Here is a 17,399-nt window from a genome sequence, read left to right as displayed (position 1 = left end):
CACGACAAGGGCTATATCAAGTCATGTTCATAACATGACATACATGCGGCTCCCTATTACCGAAGCATAAGGGATCTTGCTCATACATTGGATCTTCTCGGATATGTTGGGACACATCTTCTTAGAGAAATGAATGCCATATCTAAAGAGCAAAAGATCTCTCTTGAAGTTTTTCATGCTGAACATTTTCAGCACCTCCTCTATGTATATTCGCTGTGAGAGTCCTATCATCCTCTTAGATCTATCTCTATAAATCTTTATACCAAGAATATAGAAAGCTTCTTCTAGATCTTTCATGGCAAACTCTTTTGACAATCATATTTTGATCGATGTCAGCATAAGAATATCATTCCCAATCAGGAGGATGTCATCCACATATAATATGATAAATGTGACGGCACTCTCACTGACCTTTTTGTACACACACGACTCTTCATTTTTGATGAAATCAAATATTTTGACCATATCATTAAAGTGAGTGTTCCAACTCTGAGATACTTGCTTGAGTCTATATGTGGACTTTTACAGCTTCCAGACCTTGTGATCACTATCACTAGATATGAAATTCAAAGGCTACTCTATATAGATATCTTCTTCAAGATATCTATTTAGGAAGGCAATTTTCACATCCATCTATCAAATTTCATAATCATAAAAGGCTGCTATCACAAACAAAGTATGGATAGATTTTAGCATGGCTACGGACGAAAAAATTTTATGATAGTCAATACCTTCGCGTTGACTATAACCTTTCGTGACTAGTCTTGCCTTATAGGTCTCTACCTTACCATCCGATCTAATTTTTTTTTTATAAATTTATTTACACCTAATAGATATAATACCTTCAGATAGATCTACTAAGGACCAAACCTGGTTGGAATGCATGAAATCAATTTCTGACTTCATCGCTTCCATTAATTTTTCAGAGTCTATATCTAACATTACCTCATTGTAGGTCTTGGGATCATTCCTAATGTCTCTATCTCTCATAAGAAATGCTTCTTCTAAATTCTCTGTAAGAATACCTAAGTACCTTTCAGGAGGACAGGAGACCCTACTTGATCTACAAGGTAAAGGCGGTATCACATCTACTGATTTATTATTGGGTTCAGATTCTTCGACTCGATGCTCTTCAGAGATTTTCTCTCTGAGCTCAATTTTTCTTCTACTGTCTCCATCTTGGATAAACTCTTTTTTTAAGAAGACGGCATGATGGCTCACAATTACATTGTGATCCTTAGAAAAATAGAAGTAGTATCCCATGGTTTCCTTAGGATACCCTATAAAATGAGTCTTAAAAGATCTAACCTATAACTTGTTCGCCTGCTGTCACTTGACATGGATCGGACATCTTCAAATCTTGAGGTAACCAAGAGTTGGCTTCTTACCATGCCATAACTTGTATGGTGTGGTAGGAATGGATTTAGAGGAAACCTGATTCAAAAGATGAATCACAAAAAGCAATGCATGTCCCCAGAGAAAGATAGGAAGGTCTATGAAGCTCATCATGGATCGGATCATATCTAATAGGGTCTGATTTCTCTTTTTGGATATTTCATTGAGCTGAGACATCTCTAGAGGTGTCCACTGTAAGACTATACCATTATTCTTAAGATAGGTCTGAAATTCTCCATCGAGATATTCTCCTCCTCGATTTGATCGAAGAATCTTTATGAATTTTTTGATCTATTTTTCTACTTCATGTCTAAATTCTATAAACTTTTTAAAAGCTTCAGACTTTCGATGCATCAGGTATACAAATTCATATCATGAATAATCATCGATAAAAGTTATGAAATAGATATAGCCACTTCTGTTTTGTACATCGAATGGACCACACACATCAATGTGTACTAGGGCTAATATCTCAGTGGCCCTTTCTCTTTGTCCCATAAAGGATAGCTTGACTATTTTTTCTTGAAGATATGATTCATAAACCGAATAAGACTCGAAAGTCAATGGTCCGAGAAGATCATCTTTCTCCAGTTTGTTGAGTCTGTTCTCTCTAATATGGCCTAGCCTAAGATGTCACAGATATTTTTGACGAATCCTATCTTTAAGTCTCTTAGACCCTATGGCATTCACAATTTACTCGTTAATATTTATACTCACATTTATATGCAAATGATAAAGACCGTCAATTAAGAAAGCACGTGCAATAACTTTATTTTTGAAATAAATTGAACATATATCTTTATTAAAATAAAAATTATTATTATCCTGTGCTAGCATAGATATGAAAATTAAATTTTTACTGACTACAGGTACATAATAGCAGTCTTTAAAAATTAAACTAACTCCTAATGATAATCATAGAGGGTAGGTCCTGACAGCCACAGCAGCAGCCTTTGCTCCATTGCTGACCTGGAGAATGATCTCACCTTCCCTTAACCCTCTCACTTCTTCAAGATCCTGTATAGAAGTGCACAAATGAGTACTTGATCCAGAATCTAGAACCTAACTAAAAGAAAAAGAAATCGTTAGATTAGTTTCAATAACGAGCATATCAAATATACCTTCAGAAGGCTCATCCTTCTTCTTGCTCTTGACAGTCGCTAGGTAGGCCGGACAGTTCCTCCTCTTGTGGCCTTTAACATTACAATAAAAATACTTTCTCTTGTCATCGATCTTCTTCAGATTCTGCTTCTCGGATTTGGCCTCATTTTTTTGCTTCTTCGCAGGCTTCTTCTTCTTCTTGAAAGAAGACTTTTTTTTGGAGGAAGCTCGCTTCACAGTCAGAACTGTACCTTTTGAACTCTTCAAGATGCCCTTTGTTATTACCAGCATGTTCAGTAACTCCGACAAAGTGCTATTAATTTTATTCATATGGTAGTTCATGATGAAGTGCCCATATAAATTAGAAAGAGACTGGAGGATCAGATTCACCTACAATTCTTTGTCCAGGTTCATGTCGAGCTTCTGAAGCTCTTCGTTGTCCTTAATCATTGTCAAACAATGATCATTGACAGACTGTCCATCATGTATTTTTGCTCTGAAAAGTCTCTGAAAGATCTCAAAGTGAGCTGTGCGACTCTGCTCACCGTATAACTCTTGCAGATGAGTCAGCATCTCTTTGGCAGTCCTCATATCTTCATGCTGTCGCTGAAGATCATTGACTTAATCTAATCCTCTTGGGCTCATAATTAGGTGTTCAGCTAAATCTTAATAAATTTAGGTTAGGTTCAATGCAATAGACTCGATCCAAGCAAAGTTTCGAGAAGAATTATATTTAACCATATGTGGCATGGTTTTTTTAAACCCAATAAGTTTTTAACAAATCCTAACCCAATTAGAACTTCATAAGTCCAATTGATAAATTCAAGATTAAATCTCTTAATATGTGACCCCATAGGTTTCATTCTTTTGATAGTGAGATATATTGTGATCTTCATCATAATATCATCGAAACTCTTTTCAATGAGTTAGAATAATTCCAACTCTACTCTTCAAGGGTCATCGATCATCAAGATGACATCCGATGAGTCCCACAATCCACTAGTGACACCTAGCAGTATGTAGTGACAATCTAGTAGAATAAAAGTATGAATCTCTAGGTACAGTTATCATATGATTCAATCTTTCTATCGTGAGTCCCGACTTGATGGAGGTCATAGAGAACTCATCAAACCCCATTGTCAGTCATATACAAGATTGGCTCGACTCAAGTTCATTTGTGAATCTCTTGAATTTTTTTTTTCAATATTCACACTTGTTTTGATCGAAAATTTTTTGAATTCAGTCTTGTAAATCGCATAGGATTTCTTCTTTTCTATCAAGATCGATAGATTTCATCTAAGTACGTCCTACTCCAAACAGCAAATCTAAACCTACTGAAGCCAACATACATAGCAAGGATCTGAATGGCTAGGGATCAAAAAAAAATACAGTCAAACTCAGTAGCCTCGCTGCGAATAGCTAATGACATCACATGTCAAAAGATCACTCACACCACTGCAGCATCGAGAAGATCACTGATGAGTGAGTAGATATCCATATAATTTTTTATGTTGGTCATACTCAGTACAAGTTATTCTCTAACAACCATCCATACTCTCATCTTAGTGTTCCTACATTACAGATCCGAGACTCATCTATCCACAAGGGAGGTGAACTGTGCACTGATCTCGAATGGATTGATCACTGTCCTCCGGATGATCCTTTGATCGGGAGTATTTAGAAATTAACTACTAATTAATGTATGTCTCAAATTTTTAATACTTTAAAAATATATAAAAATTATTTTTATTAATTTTTAGGATAAATTATGGACACATAAATATGATTTGAATAAAAAAATCCTGTATTGATAATAAAAATATTACAGGTATAAAATTAAGCTTTGAAATTTAAAATATGTCAGTCAACAATTAGCTTCAAGGCCATAAATCTAACAGTAAGTACACCTTTTATATTTCACTCGATAAAGACAATGGCATCTTCATGCCTATGTTCGAGCCTTGGCCTCTTCGCCTTCGAAGGTTCCATCGATCTAGACAATCCTCCAGTTATCATATAGATTTCTCCCCAGACTATTTCCTGCCTATCCTACTGCATCGATGCTAGCTGCGGTTGAGGTAGAGAGAATGGCTGCTGAGGTAAAGGAGGTGGTTGCTGAGCTTTCAAAGGTCGACATTGAGGTGCTGCGCTTTGAATAAAGTGATTCAGCCTCTCCTATCTGATGAGCCTCTCAATCTCATCTCAAAGTTGAATGCAATCTTCAGTGTCATGACCATTCTTCCAATGGTAGAAGCAATATTTATTTGGGTCGCGGTGGCCCTCTGACTTCATCTGCATTTTTGGAGGCTCAGGTAGCTCAGCTCGTACCTTTATTAGTACATCCCTCCTAAAAACATTCAAAGGCATGTAGTTAGTATAATGCTTAAGAGGTGAGGGTTGTCTATCCCTTCTTTAAGGACTTTGAGATCGACATTTTTGAGAGCCCCCATTCTTCCACCTTTGGAATGAGGATTGGGAGTGCTGGCGAGTTCTCCCTTCTCGCCTCGGAGAATGCTCCTTATTCTGTCCTACCACCATGGAACTGGCAGGGGTCTCCTCTACAAAAGCCTCCTCTATAAGGTCATACTTTTCTGCATGGGCAAGCATATAAGAAAAGTCTCAAGGATAAGTCTTAGTCAATGATTTTTTAAGTCATTCTTCAGTAAATCACCCATCATCGCAGCCATCACAGTCAACTGGTCCAGATCATAGACTTCCAAGGTCGCCACCTTGAAATGGTTGACATAGGCATGGATCGACTCATCCTTCTTTTGCTTGATGGTGTGGAGGTAGTCGGATCACTTCTACTATCATCGATTGCTGAAGAAGTGATCGATGAAAGACTGACACAGGTCCTTAAAGGAGTGGATGAAAGTTAGCTTTAAGCTTGAATACCATTATTGAGCCGTCCCTTTGAGAGTAGGAGAGAATGCTCGATAGAGAATGGCATCAGATGCCCCTTGGAGGAGCATTGCCACCTTGAAGGTCTCCAGATGATCGACGGGCTTGATGGTCCCATCATAAACCTCGAGCAAGGGCAACTTGAAGTATCAAGGGAGTGGCTCTTGCACTATCCTTGGAGCGAAGGGTGGCTTACTATCGAACCCCTCATAGGGTTGCATTGAGGAGTTATTGTTAAGAGCATTCTCGATCTCCTAATCTATTCTCTCATCGAATATCCAAAATTATCTTTCGATGGCAAGATCTCAGATGGTGCAGACCTCAAAATACTGAGGAGAATGGTGACCAGGGGTTGAATCATACCCTGATCATACACTAGGAGATCGCCGTCCAGTCGACTGCTGACCCTGGGGTGGCTCTGGTGAGTCTGCCTCCTCTCTGGGCTTTAAGGAGGTGCACGCAACTTTGGCTATAGTGGCGGTTGAAGAACTGAGTGCGGAACTGGATTCAGTGGGGGCACCACTGTGGGAGGTGCTGATGGTGCCGTCGAGAGAACCACTGGTTGCACCACTGAGGGATGTACAAAGACAGTCTAAGCAGGCTATGGAACAATCTAAGGAGGTACAAGAATAGTCTGGACCACTTGAACAGCAGCCGTCAAATTTTGAACCTGCTAGAGAAGCAGGTTAAACTGATCCATCATGACCAGCACTGGTTGGGTTGGCGGAGGAGTCTCCATCGTCAGTTGCTGTGCCTGACTATTGGGCTGGCTCTTCGCTCGATGAGAGGCGACAGCATTAGAGAGTCGGGATGATGTTCACTTTGATAGCATAATGGAGATTACACCCTTTCTCTATCTGTTGCTGCTTGTTTTGGCTAGATCAGAAGGCGGACGCCTGATCCTTGCATAAGGAGTGTTGGAGTGATATGCAAAAGAAGTCCGAGCAGAAGATTTTTACTTCTATGAGGATCCTCCGATACTTAAGTCAAATTTAGAGAATAGAGCAGCAATGAGTTCTCTAAGAGAGATTACTTACTTTGGTCCTCGGAGCTTTGGTTGTTTATATAGAATATCGTCGAATAGTTGGTCGAATAGCTGTGAGATCATGTGATCTCGAGATTGCACAACTGTTAAACATGCCATTGCAGGTGAGATATTTTAGCCCTTAATCACTCTTGTGAAATCAGGAGAGATGGTTACCTTTGAGCCTATCCACTTGGGGTAGACAGCTATTGCGCACGTTAAGTAATAAGTTGGTCGAGGTAATGGAGGCAGCTCACGTGCCAGGCAGACTATGAGGCAGGCAGTAAGTTAATAGCTCGGCTCTGCATACCTCAGCTTTGTTCTTAAGTCGGTAGCCACTGTAATAGCTCGATGGCCAGAGGTATCCCACGATAACATACTAATCTGAGATATTCACGATACCACCGTAACAGTGAGCATGGGAGATATTTGCTTGAAAACTAGTATTGGATATCAACTATTATTGAAAAATATGAGACATGTTTCAGATATCTGCCTCCACTTGATTTTCACTGAAATACTTGATGATGAATGTTACTATAGCTACTTCGATGAAGAAAAATAAAAGCTCACCAAAGATTTTCTAGTGATGGTAAGAGAGAAGAAATCAAATACACTTTACATGATGAAGACAAAATTATGCAAGATAGAGATGAATACATTTGAAAATTCTTTTACTGAATTATGACATAAGCGGCTTGGCCACATGAGTGAGAAGAAACTTAATATTTTTGGTAGGAAAAAACTCCTACCAACCTAAGGTACATCTTTACAGACATGCACTGATTGTTTAATAAGCAAACAATATAGAATTGTATTTCATAAATCTCCTCCATATAGAAGATCATATATTTTAGATTTGATTCACACCGATGTTTGCACTATGGATGCTAGAACTCTCGATGATATTTTATATTTTATTAATTTTATTGATGTTCATTCTAAAAAAGTATAAGCTTTTATTTTAAAATCTAAAGATCAGGCACTCGATGTGTATTCAAGCATTTTCATGTTACTAGTGAAAGAGATATAGGAAGGCAACTAAAATATATTCAAGCAAATAATGGTGGTGAATAAAAAAATCCATTTGAGAAATATTACAGAGATCATGGCATCAAGCTTGAGATAACTATTCCTAAAACATGTCAAAATAATAGACTTATTGAGAGAATGATCATACTATTTATGAAAGAATCCGCTATATTCTCTCTAATGTTAAATTGTTTAAATCCTTTTGGGATGAAGTGATGAGAGCTGCAGTTGATTTGATCAGCTTTTTTCCTTTAGCTCCTTTTCAAGGTGATGTGCCAGAAGAGTGTGAATTACAAAAGATATTTCACATAATTACTTGAGGGTATTTGGTTGTAAGGTATTTATTCACATCCCTAAAAATGAGAGATCGAAGCTTGATAGAAAGTATAAATAGTGTATCTTCCTAGGTTATGCACATGAAGAGCTTGGTTACTAATTATGAAATCCAATTGATAAAAAAGTTTATCAGAAGTAGAGATGTTATGTTTCAAAAAAATCAGACAATTGAAGATTTTGAAAAGATTAAAAATCCAAAATCTATCACTAAAAATTATGTTGATTTAGATCCAATGCCTCTTATCATGGTGAATAATGATAATAAAAAAGATGTACAGAAAGATGATAGTAACACAATTGATAAACCTATATTTGATAATGGTGCTAGATGAGCATGCTGTGCAAGTCCCTCCATAATCGTTAGTTGAGCCTCAGTTGTGAAGATCTGCTAGAGAGCATCGTCTGTCACAGAGATATTCTCCTCATGAGTGTGTGATGATCACTAATAGAGGAGAATCAGAATGCAACCAACAGGCCATTAGTCATGAGAAAAAGAGAGAGTGATTAAAAGCCATATAGAAGGAGATAAAATTCTTGTATGATAATTGCACATTTGAGTTAATGAAACTATCTAAGAGTAAGAGAGCACTCAAGAATAAGTAGATTTTCAGATTGAAGACTGAAGAGAAGAGCTCACAGCCAAGACATAAGGCATGGTTGGTTGTGAAGAGATTTGGTCAGAAAAAGAATATTGATTTTGAAAAAAAATTCTCATATATGGTCAAGATATCTTCAATCCGAGTTGTTCTTGGTTTAACTGCAAGCATGAATTTGAAGATTGAACAATTTGATATGAAAATTGCTTATTTGCATAGAGATTAAGAAGAAAAAATTTACATGGAGTAGCCAAAGGGATTTACAGTTAAAGATAAAGAGCATCTTATATGTAGATTAAAGAAGAGCTTGTATGTACTCAAGCAAGTACCTCGGTAGTGGTATAAAAAATTTGATTCCTTCATGATGGACCATGGGTATAGTAAAATTACTTTTGATCATTCTGTATTTATAAAAAGATTCTCTGATAAAGACTTTATTATTCTTTTGCTTTATATAGATGATATTCTGATTATTGATCATGATGTTAGAAAGATTGAAAGCTTGAAAAGAGAATTGAACAAATCTTTTTCTATAATGAACTTGAGGCCAACTAAATAAATTCTTGGCATGAGAATTAAATTTTGATTATCTTAAGAGAGATATCAAAAAGGTACTTTAAAGGTTTAATATAAGAAAGTCCAAACTAGTTTTTTCTTCTCTTACACATCATTTCAAGTTAAGTTTCAAACAATATCCTACAAATAAAAAAGATAAAGAAAAAATGAAGAAGATTTCTTATGCATCTACAATTGATAGTTTGATGTATGTCATGGTTTGCACAAGGTTAGATATTGCTCATATAGTTTGTATTGTAAGTCAGTTTCTCTCTAATCCTAACAAGGAATATTGGACAGCAATTAAATAAATCCTTGTTGCCTTAGGTATAGCTACCCAAGAGGGAGGGGGGAGGGGGGTGAATTGGGTATTTTGAAAATTTTAATCAAATCAAAATGCTAACAAGTATATGCTTCTAACTTGAATGATTGTGTGGTGATTACAATATGTAGTAGTGGAAATAAAAATATATAAATTGTTATGCAAGAGATGAAAATAAGTAATGTAAGAAATTAAGGCAAGAAAGCAAACACAACACAAACACATAAGATTTATAGTAGTTCAGAATAATGCACTTCCACATCCACTCCCCAAGCTCTCCTTGAAAATTTTACTATAATTCTCCCTTAATTACAGTGTATTTATTTTTTTGGACTCATAAATAAATCTAATTAATTTTTTTGAGATCACCAACCACAACCTTATATCGATAATTTTTTGGACTCATTATTAATCCAGTTAGTTTTAACCTTGGCTCACCAACCATAGCCATACAATATCCAATTTTGGGCTTGGACTAGCTTTAAGTCTAAGTTTCTTTCTCCCAAAGAAATTTGTAAAGAAATAAAAATATAAATTCAGCATAAAAGAAAAACTAAAAAGAAACTCTTTTCGAAGCATAAAGAAGAGGCTGAATGATACTTTTTTGAAGCTTGAAAACTTTTCTTATAATGCTGAGAAGATGCTTGAGAAGTTGTAGAAGATAGCTCTTGAATGTCCTCTAAAATCAGTACTTGAATTTCTCTCTTCTCTCTTTTTCTTAGATATTCAATAGAGCTCTCAAATTTGAATGATTTCTTCTTTTAATCTTTTTTTTTTTATTCTCTATCTATAAATGACTTAATAATGGCTGGAGAAGGAGTTCTAGCCATTGAAATGAAGAAAATAACCATTGAGAGTGATTGAGGGCAAAAAGCTGAAATTCTAAAAACTAACCGTTACAGTCAGCTACAGTAACTAGGTCAACTAAGTTTCTCATTGGATCATCTAAGTATTAGATCAGCTCAGTTTTTCACTAGTCCAACTCAGTTTGAGGTTTTGAAATTTCAGCTTTCTATTTTTTATATCCACTCAGACTGGATCGGCTCAATCTTCTACTAGATCGAATCGGTTTGTATGCCAAATATGCCAATATATCAAAATCAACTCAAAATCTTTCAAAATCGATTCAAAATTTTTTAATATTATTTCTTTTATATTAAGCCTTCCAAACTTATGAAATCTTGATCCTTGAAGGCTTTGGCTTGCCAACTTAAGGAGATCTTTTTCATGGATGAATTCTTCAATTTAAGCATTTAAAAATTTTTACAATCATCCTTAAAATACATGATTAGTATCATCTATACTTAATATTTTAGAATCATCAAAATCAATCCTAGGATCAACAATCCTCGATATCTCAGAGATACTTTTACAGTATGTTTGTGCTTTAGTAAAGGCAAACCCATATTGGATGGGTACACAGATGCAAAAATGGCTGATGAAATAGATTCTAAAAGTTTTACATTAGGATACTTAATGATTTTTTTTAAAGAGAGCAATGTCATGGCAATCTAAATTATAAAAATATATTATTTTGTCTGCCATAGAGACTGAGTATATTATAGTTATAAAAGCTTGCAAACAACTTTTATGGATGAAAATTTTTTTATAAGAGTTGGATTTAAAATAAGAGAAGTATATATTTTATTATGACAATCAAAGTGTCATCCATCTTTCAAAGAATTTAATATTTCATTCGAGATTCAAGCACATTGATATGAGATATCATTGGTTTCGGGATACTTTAGAGATGCAGTTGCTTTATCTTAAAAGATCCATACCGATAATAATGGGTAAGATATAATGACTAAAATCTTATCCATGAAAATATTTATTGCTTGCAGAGAGAAAGCAAGCTTGGTGGAACCCCTCTTATGAGTTAGGAGGGGGAGATTTGTTATGTGGTTCCTTCTCATATAGGACCCACAACATGAAAATGATAGAAAAAAAAGGAAGAGCCCTAGTGGCTCATGAATTAGTTTCGGCCCTTGGGGCCTTTATGACTACAAAATTTTTTGCAGCATGAAAAAAAAGAAGAAAAAAAAGTTTACAGTATTATTGTCCGTGATTGTAATTTTTTCCAATAATAATGGATCTAACCTGCATGAGCTGTCAAATTGAATGGGTCAATGCATCTCAATTAAGAAAATGATTCAATTAGGTTTCTAGCTAGCTTGGATCAGAACTGCTGCAAGTTGCATCCTTGATGTCAAATGTTAGGAAGGGTGGAAGTCGGTTGAGGAGACCAAATCCAACCCTTGATCCAATTTAAACTCCCCATAATTGAATCATAGAACCATTGTTCGAGTAGGGTTAATGGGTTTCAAATAGAGAATAAAACTCCAAATATGAATCTTTTAAATTGGTCCGATCAAATTGTAAACAAAAAGGAATGATCAAACCCAAACAAAACATATCAATTTGACATGGCATAATCTATAGTTGGACCAATGTAGTTTCCTGAAATTGGGATCCAAGAAGACTGATCTATTTGAGTGAATGATTTGGATTTTTATCTAAATATGATGAGTTTAATTAGATTTTTTTGGTAAATTGGATGATTTAAATTATTTTAGTATAGATACATTTGCTGAGTCAGAAAATACAATATTAAAAAAAATAAATAGGAAGATTTGTTGAGAAAATTTATAATGTAGATTTTGTATCGTTTATCACATAAAATGGCATCCAATCAGCTATACTATTAACTTCTATATACATATGCAAAACTTCACTTATTTGTTAGTAATTTAAATAGATTTTCATAAATATAGCTTACTTGACTCATGTAGTGCTCCTCTATTCTTTTTTTGTCTCCTTCTTTAGGGCCTGTTTGATTGGGGATAATCTAGCATGAGAGTAAATCTAATATCAGATTATAATGTTTATTACAAAAAATGGATGAAAGAGATAGTAAAATAAATGATGGTTTCTATGTCTATTTATGAGAGAAAGGCGAAAACAAATAAAAATAGAAGGTGGTATTTTTTTTCCACGCTAAAGCATCGAATAGAGATAATCTAAAAATATCATTTCTTGATGGAAATACCCTCGCTCATATTATATTAATTATATTATATAATTAATATTAATTATATTAATATATTATATTATTATTATTATATTATAACTATATTAATATATTGATTAATAATATTCATAATATATTTAATACATTAATATATTTATCAATAAATATCAATTATTAATGAATAATTAATAAATATTTATTAATTATCAATAAAACTAATATTGAATTTATTAGTAATTAACATATACTAAAACATACTAAAATTTAATAAGAAATATATTTTCTAATTATATATAATTAATTTAAAAATATTTATTAACTCATGTAAATATATTCTAATATTTAAAATAGCCGATACTAATAGTGTTTATATACGTGGGTCATACATGGACAAATGGATTAAGAAAATAATGTTATTATTTGATTTGTTTGCTCAGATGCACTGTTGAAAATTCGGCAATATTTTTTTATAAGGTTACTTCTAATTTAATATTTAATTTTTTTCTACTATCATTTTTCATAGTAATTTTTTTATTAAATTAAATATGATAAAATTTATTTTCTCGGTGCAATCAGTTTTTTCAGATAAATGGTTCTATGAATGATCTAATATGATATATTCCAACCAAATGGGCCCTTAAATTTTCCCATCTACCTTCTTAATGTCAAGCCAAGCGCCGTCATGCCTCTGTTGACTGAACCAAATGACGAAGGGGTTTGGGATCTGGCCTGCGTCCCTACCTTCTTCGCTCGAGCCCTTTTGGAAAGTAGGTCATCTATTTGAGCTTCTCCTATCCCGTGTCTTTTAATTGCTAACATAGGTATGACTCAAAGAGATAAATCATTCATTTGAAGATTGCTTTTTATTTTTTATTTTTTCAATCCAACTGTCATTAATGAGTTGTTTGCAAGAGAAGAGATCTGACAAGCGATTTCATCTTTTCTATTGCGCTAATATCTAGGCTTCCAGTTGGTCAAACCACAATTTCTGATCTTTCTAAAGTCAACTGCTCTTTTAACTAATCTTTTATTGCCCCACAAGTTTGAAGTTTGACAGGTATTTGTAAGATTATAAAATTGTCATTTAGTGGACATTGTTATGGTTCGCTTTGCAGTTAGTTTCAATTGCCATTTCCTGGAGTTTAACAGAAGCACGGGGCATATTACCGTGCCAACTTCAAACAAAGATGTAATTTTCCTCTCTCAAATAATTTAGCCTTTGCTATTCATGCTCTTTTCAACTGATATTGGTTATAACTGAAGAAGTCTCGGATGAAGATCTGCTTGAATGTGTTTCATCAGGAAAAAAAAAAAAAAAATCTACTTGAATGTGTGAGGCTATTATCCTCCATGCTGAGAATTGCTAAAGAAGATGAAGACCCTTTTTTCCTTCAGAGAAAAAGAGAAGATGAATATTTAGTAAATTGATTTCTCAAAAATTCTTGACTTTGGTGTTTGATATACATTTCCATCGATTAAAGGTGGTAAAGAAATGATTCTCGCTCCTTTTCTCTTGATTTTTTTTTTGTTTCATGCTATCTCATGTTGGATTAATATTTATTGAAGAAATTTTTGTTGAGTTGGGTTTCACTTTTCTTAGTATCTTTTATTTATGTATTCTTTGTTTGGGCTCAACATGATGTTTACTATAAGGTATGTTTGTGGAATGTGTTCAAAAAAAAAAAAAAAAGCAGTTCTGGACCATCATGGTGCCTCTGGTTGCATGCAGTCTTCATGTTCTGAAAGGAAGTAACTTTTTAATGGATGCCATGGAACATATCTTGATTTTTAATCAAACGTAGGTTACTTCCGGTTATTTGAGAAAGCTGGTGGTGCTCGAAATGTAATTTCTTGTTATATTCAGAAAATCAGGCTCATTGAATTGTTATATGAACTAATGCTGTATATATCTCACCCTTTTGGAATTTCCCAATTGATTCCCATAATTGTTTATGAAATTATCCTATGGATATATTTTAGGTGTAAGGAAGAGAATAAGAGAATCAAGAGTGTTGGTAAACAACACAGAATATGGAACAGGCCAGGATTCACCACTATTTGACTTTAACGTGATAGAAACAGCTACGAACAACTTTGCTAATGAAAACAAGCTTGGAGAAGGAGGATTTGGTCCAGTTTACAAGGTACTTCTCTTCTTCCCCTTTTTTTTCTCTTTCTTTGATCTCTACATCAACATGTTCACCTTGGATAAATTTTTAAACACATATTCATAATTCCAGGGTAGACTTCCTGATGGACAAGAAATAGCAGTGAAAAGACTATCCAGAGGGTCGGGACAGGGCTTAAAAGAATTTGAGAATGAGGTGGAACTGATATTAAAACTTCAACACAGGAACCTGGTTAAGCTTTTGGGTTGCTGCACCCATGGAGAAGAGAAGCTTTTGATCTATGAGTTGATGCTCAACAAAAGCTTGGATGCCTTTCTCTTTGGTTCGATTTCTCGCTGTACTTGGTTTCTAAACAAATTTAAAGAAACACAATCTTTCACAAATCCTGAATGAGTAATTCTGTTTAATCTGATTTAAGATAATTATTGAAGTAAATCTTCCCAACACTCCCCTCCAAGACTTCAAACACATGCCATAAGAAGAAAAACTAGCCAATATTCCAAGATGGCAATTCTTTCAACCTTTTTATTTTTTAATTCTCAAAAAGTTCAAAGATGTCAGTTAAGCATATTTTAAACAGCTTCTATGCTCTCTTTGTGCTAGTTAATTGCAGCAATATTAAGTTGTCAAGACACTATTCTGCAAAAGGAATTCACATATCATCTTAGCTGCTACTTTGGTGTATTGGTTGTCAAGGATAATGAACATGTCATGCTGTGCTAAAATGTTGATATGCGTTTAACTCTAGGTGGTCATTGGTAGATAAATTCTTGCATTTTAAAGGTCCACTTCATCTTCCAAAAAAATAAAAAAAAAACCAGCAAAAAGAAAAATAGAATATTTTTCATTCATGAGATATTGAGATAGATCAGAAATAAAACTTTTAGGAAAAAAAAAATCTTGATCATCATTTCAGTTTCCATTCTTAAAAACTGATAGCACATTCTTTAAAAGTCACTTTAGGGCAAATTGTTATATAAGGTTTGAAACATTTCTTAATCTGCTATCGTAGTTTTGATTAGAATAGTTTGCATAATCTAAGTTAACACTGGATCCTTTGTGTCATTGACAAAATAATCAGATGCAACGAAGAAAGGAATTTTAGATTGGGAAAAACGCTACAACATTGTTGAAGGAATTGCACGAGGGCTTCTCTACCTTCATCGGGATTCTAGGTTGAGGATTATCCACCGAGATTTGAAAGCCAGCAACATTCTACTAGATGAAAAGTTCAATCCAAAAATATCTGACTTTGGAATGGCACGGATGTTTGGCGGCGATCAAATTCAAGAGACAACAAACAGAGTTGTTGGAACAATGTAAGTTATTAATCATTAGTACTGAAATGGTTTAGATTTGGAATATATGAGCGTTTATATTATGCCCGTAGGCATGCTTGTGTATATAAACATTATTTACACTGTAAGAGAGAATATTATTTATTTGAATTAAGTTAATAGAAACTATATAAAATTATATGTAAAACTATAAGGAAGAAATACCATGAGAATATATTGTCAGTTTGGTTTTACTTTCATAATTTGAAACAGATGGTCTTTAAGTTTTGTTGGGTTCAAAAACTCTCACAGTGTTGTCATCATAATCTTCAAGTTTCAGATGTAACTTCAGGTTTTGGTTCCTTTTCTAAACTTTCATGCAACTAGTAATTATGATACTATGAATGTTAAGCATGCTATTTATTCAAAAGAATGTTAGGTTCATCTCCTAGACACTAAATCATATGCTTAAAATGATGAAATGCAGTGGCTATATGTCCCCTGAATATGCTGTGGAAGGGAAAATTTCTGAGAAATCTGATGTCTTCAGCTTCGGTGTTTTACTTTTAGAGATCGTAAGTAGTAAGAGGAACAATTATTTTGTTGATGATGATCAAGCTCCTAGCCTTTTGGGATATGTAAGTAATCCCTCAGATTCACTGTTCTTAAGCTAGTTCCAATTATATTTGATAAATGAGTTGCTATCTATGTATTTACACAATTGAATATTTCACACTTCAGGCATGGACATTGTGGAAGGAAAACAGAGTCGTAGAGCTAATTGATCCATCATTGGGGAGCTCATTGTCTTATACAGAAGTGCTCAAATGTATTCAAGTGGGACTATTGTGTGTTCAAGAACACCCAACAGATAGACCAAGCATTTCTTCGGTAATCTCTATGCTAAGTAGTAATGCAAATCTTCCTTCTCCAAAACAAGCTGCATTCTTTGGAGGGAGAAGTCTAGAAGAGAGCAATGAAGCATGCTCTATAAATCATCTTAGTTACACTGACTTAGATTGCAGATAATTTGTAAAGTAATACAAAATCTATAAACTTATTTCTAGATGTAATATAATGATTGAGTGCCAAAACTCCAGCGACACCATTTGTATTGGGGCTGAGATCAATGGATGCCATCTTTGTTACAGCATGAAGACAGCAGTATTGTGAAGGTTACGTAGTTAATGACACATGAATACTCTATGTCCTTCACATATGATAGCAATAATACATGCATGTATTCGTAATTACGAGCAAGGTACCTGGTTAGTTTTGTTCAAGGATGTTTATTTGGTATAAGTGTTGGTGTTTGTAATTTTATAGGTTTTTTGGAAGATGTCTATTGTAAGAATCCGTATGATATAATTGTTTTTTGCTGTTTCAGCATGGATGTATAGATGATCAGCTTGCTCCCTGGTCTTGGTTTTTGTCTTATATCAGTTCAATCTTTCAATGAATGTTGTTAGTACTTCCACTTTTGCTTTTTTTTAAATTGTCGGAAACTCCTAACAACAAATTGATGTGAGTTGCTCAAGCTGCAGTTTTGTATGGAATATAACTATAAAAAGGGTTAATTTTTAATATTAAACGAGCATCTTGTATACGTTAATTTATGTTTTTCTTGATCTAAATTTGGTCAAGCCATGCCACAAGAGTAGTCCAAGGACTCTGAATATGCCAAGCTTTGCATGTCTGCT

General features: G+C 34.3%; 1 protein-coding gene across 1 annotated transcript; it reads left to right on the top strand.

Annotated features, from left to right (window-relative positions):
- Positions 1-14,023: 14,023 nt before the first annotated feature.
- LOC105034065 (G-type lectin S-receptor-like serine/threonine-protein kinase SD1-13) lies at positions 14,024-17,162 on the top strand. The gene is made up of 5 exons (XM_029261498.2): positions 14,024-14,437; positions 14,534-14,744; positions 15,504-15,741; positions 16,187-16,337; positions 16,441-17,162. Exons 1-5 carry the CDS (start codon positions 14,246-14,248, stop codon positions 16,726-16,728), a joined length of 1,080 nt encoding a protein of 359 aa, XP_029117331.1. The 5' UTR covers positions 14,024-14,245; the 3' UTR covers positions 16,729-17,162.
- The last annotated feature ends 237 nt before the right edge of the window (positions 17,163-17,399 follow it).

Source organism: Elaeis guineensis, chromosome 5 (assembly GCF_000442705.2).
Source record: "Elaeis guineensis isolate ETL-2024a chromosome 5, EG11, whole genome shotgun sequence".
Lineage (NCBI taxonomy): Eukaryota > Viridiplantae > Streptophyta > Magnoliopsida > Arecales > Arecaceae > Elaeis > Elaeis guineensis.
Note: the sequence above shows the minus strand (reverse complement) of the source record. Positions and strands in the feature narration are given on the sequence as shown.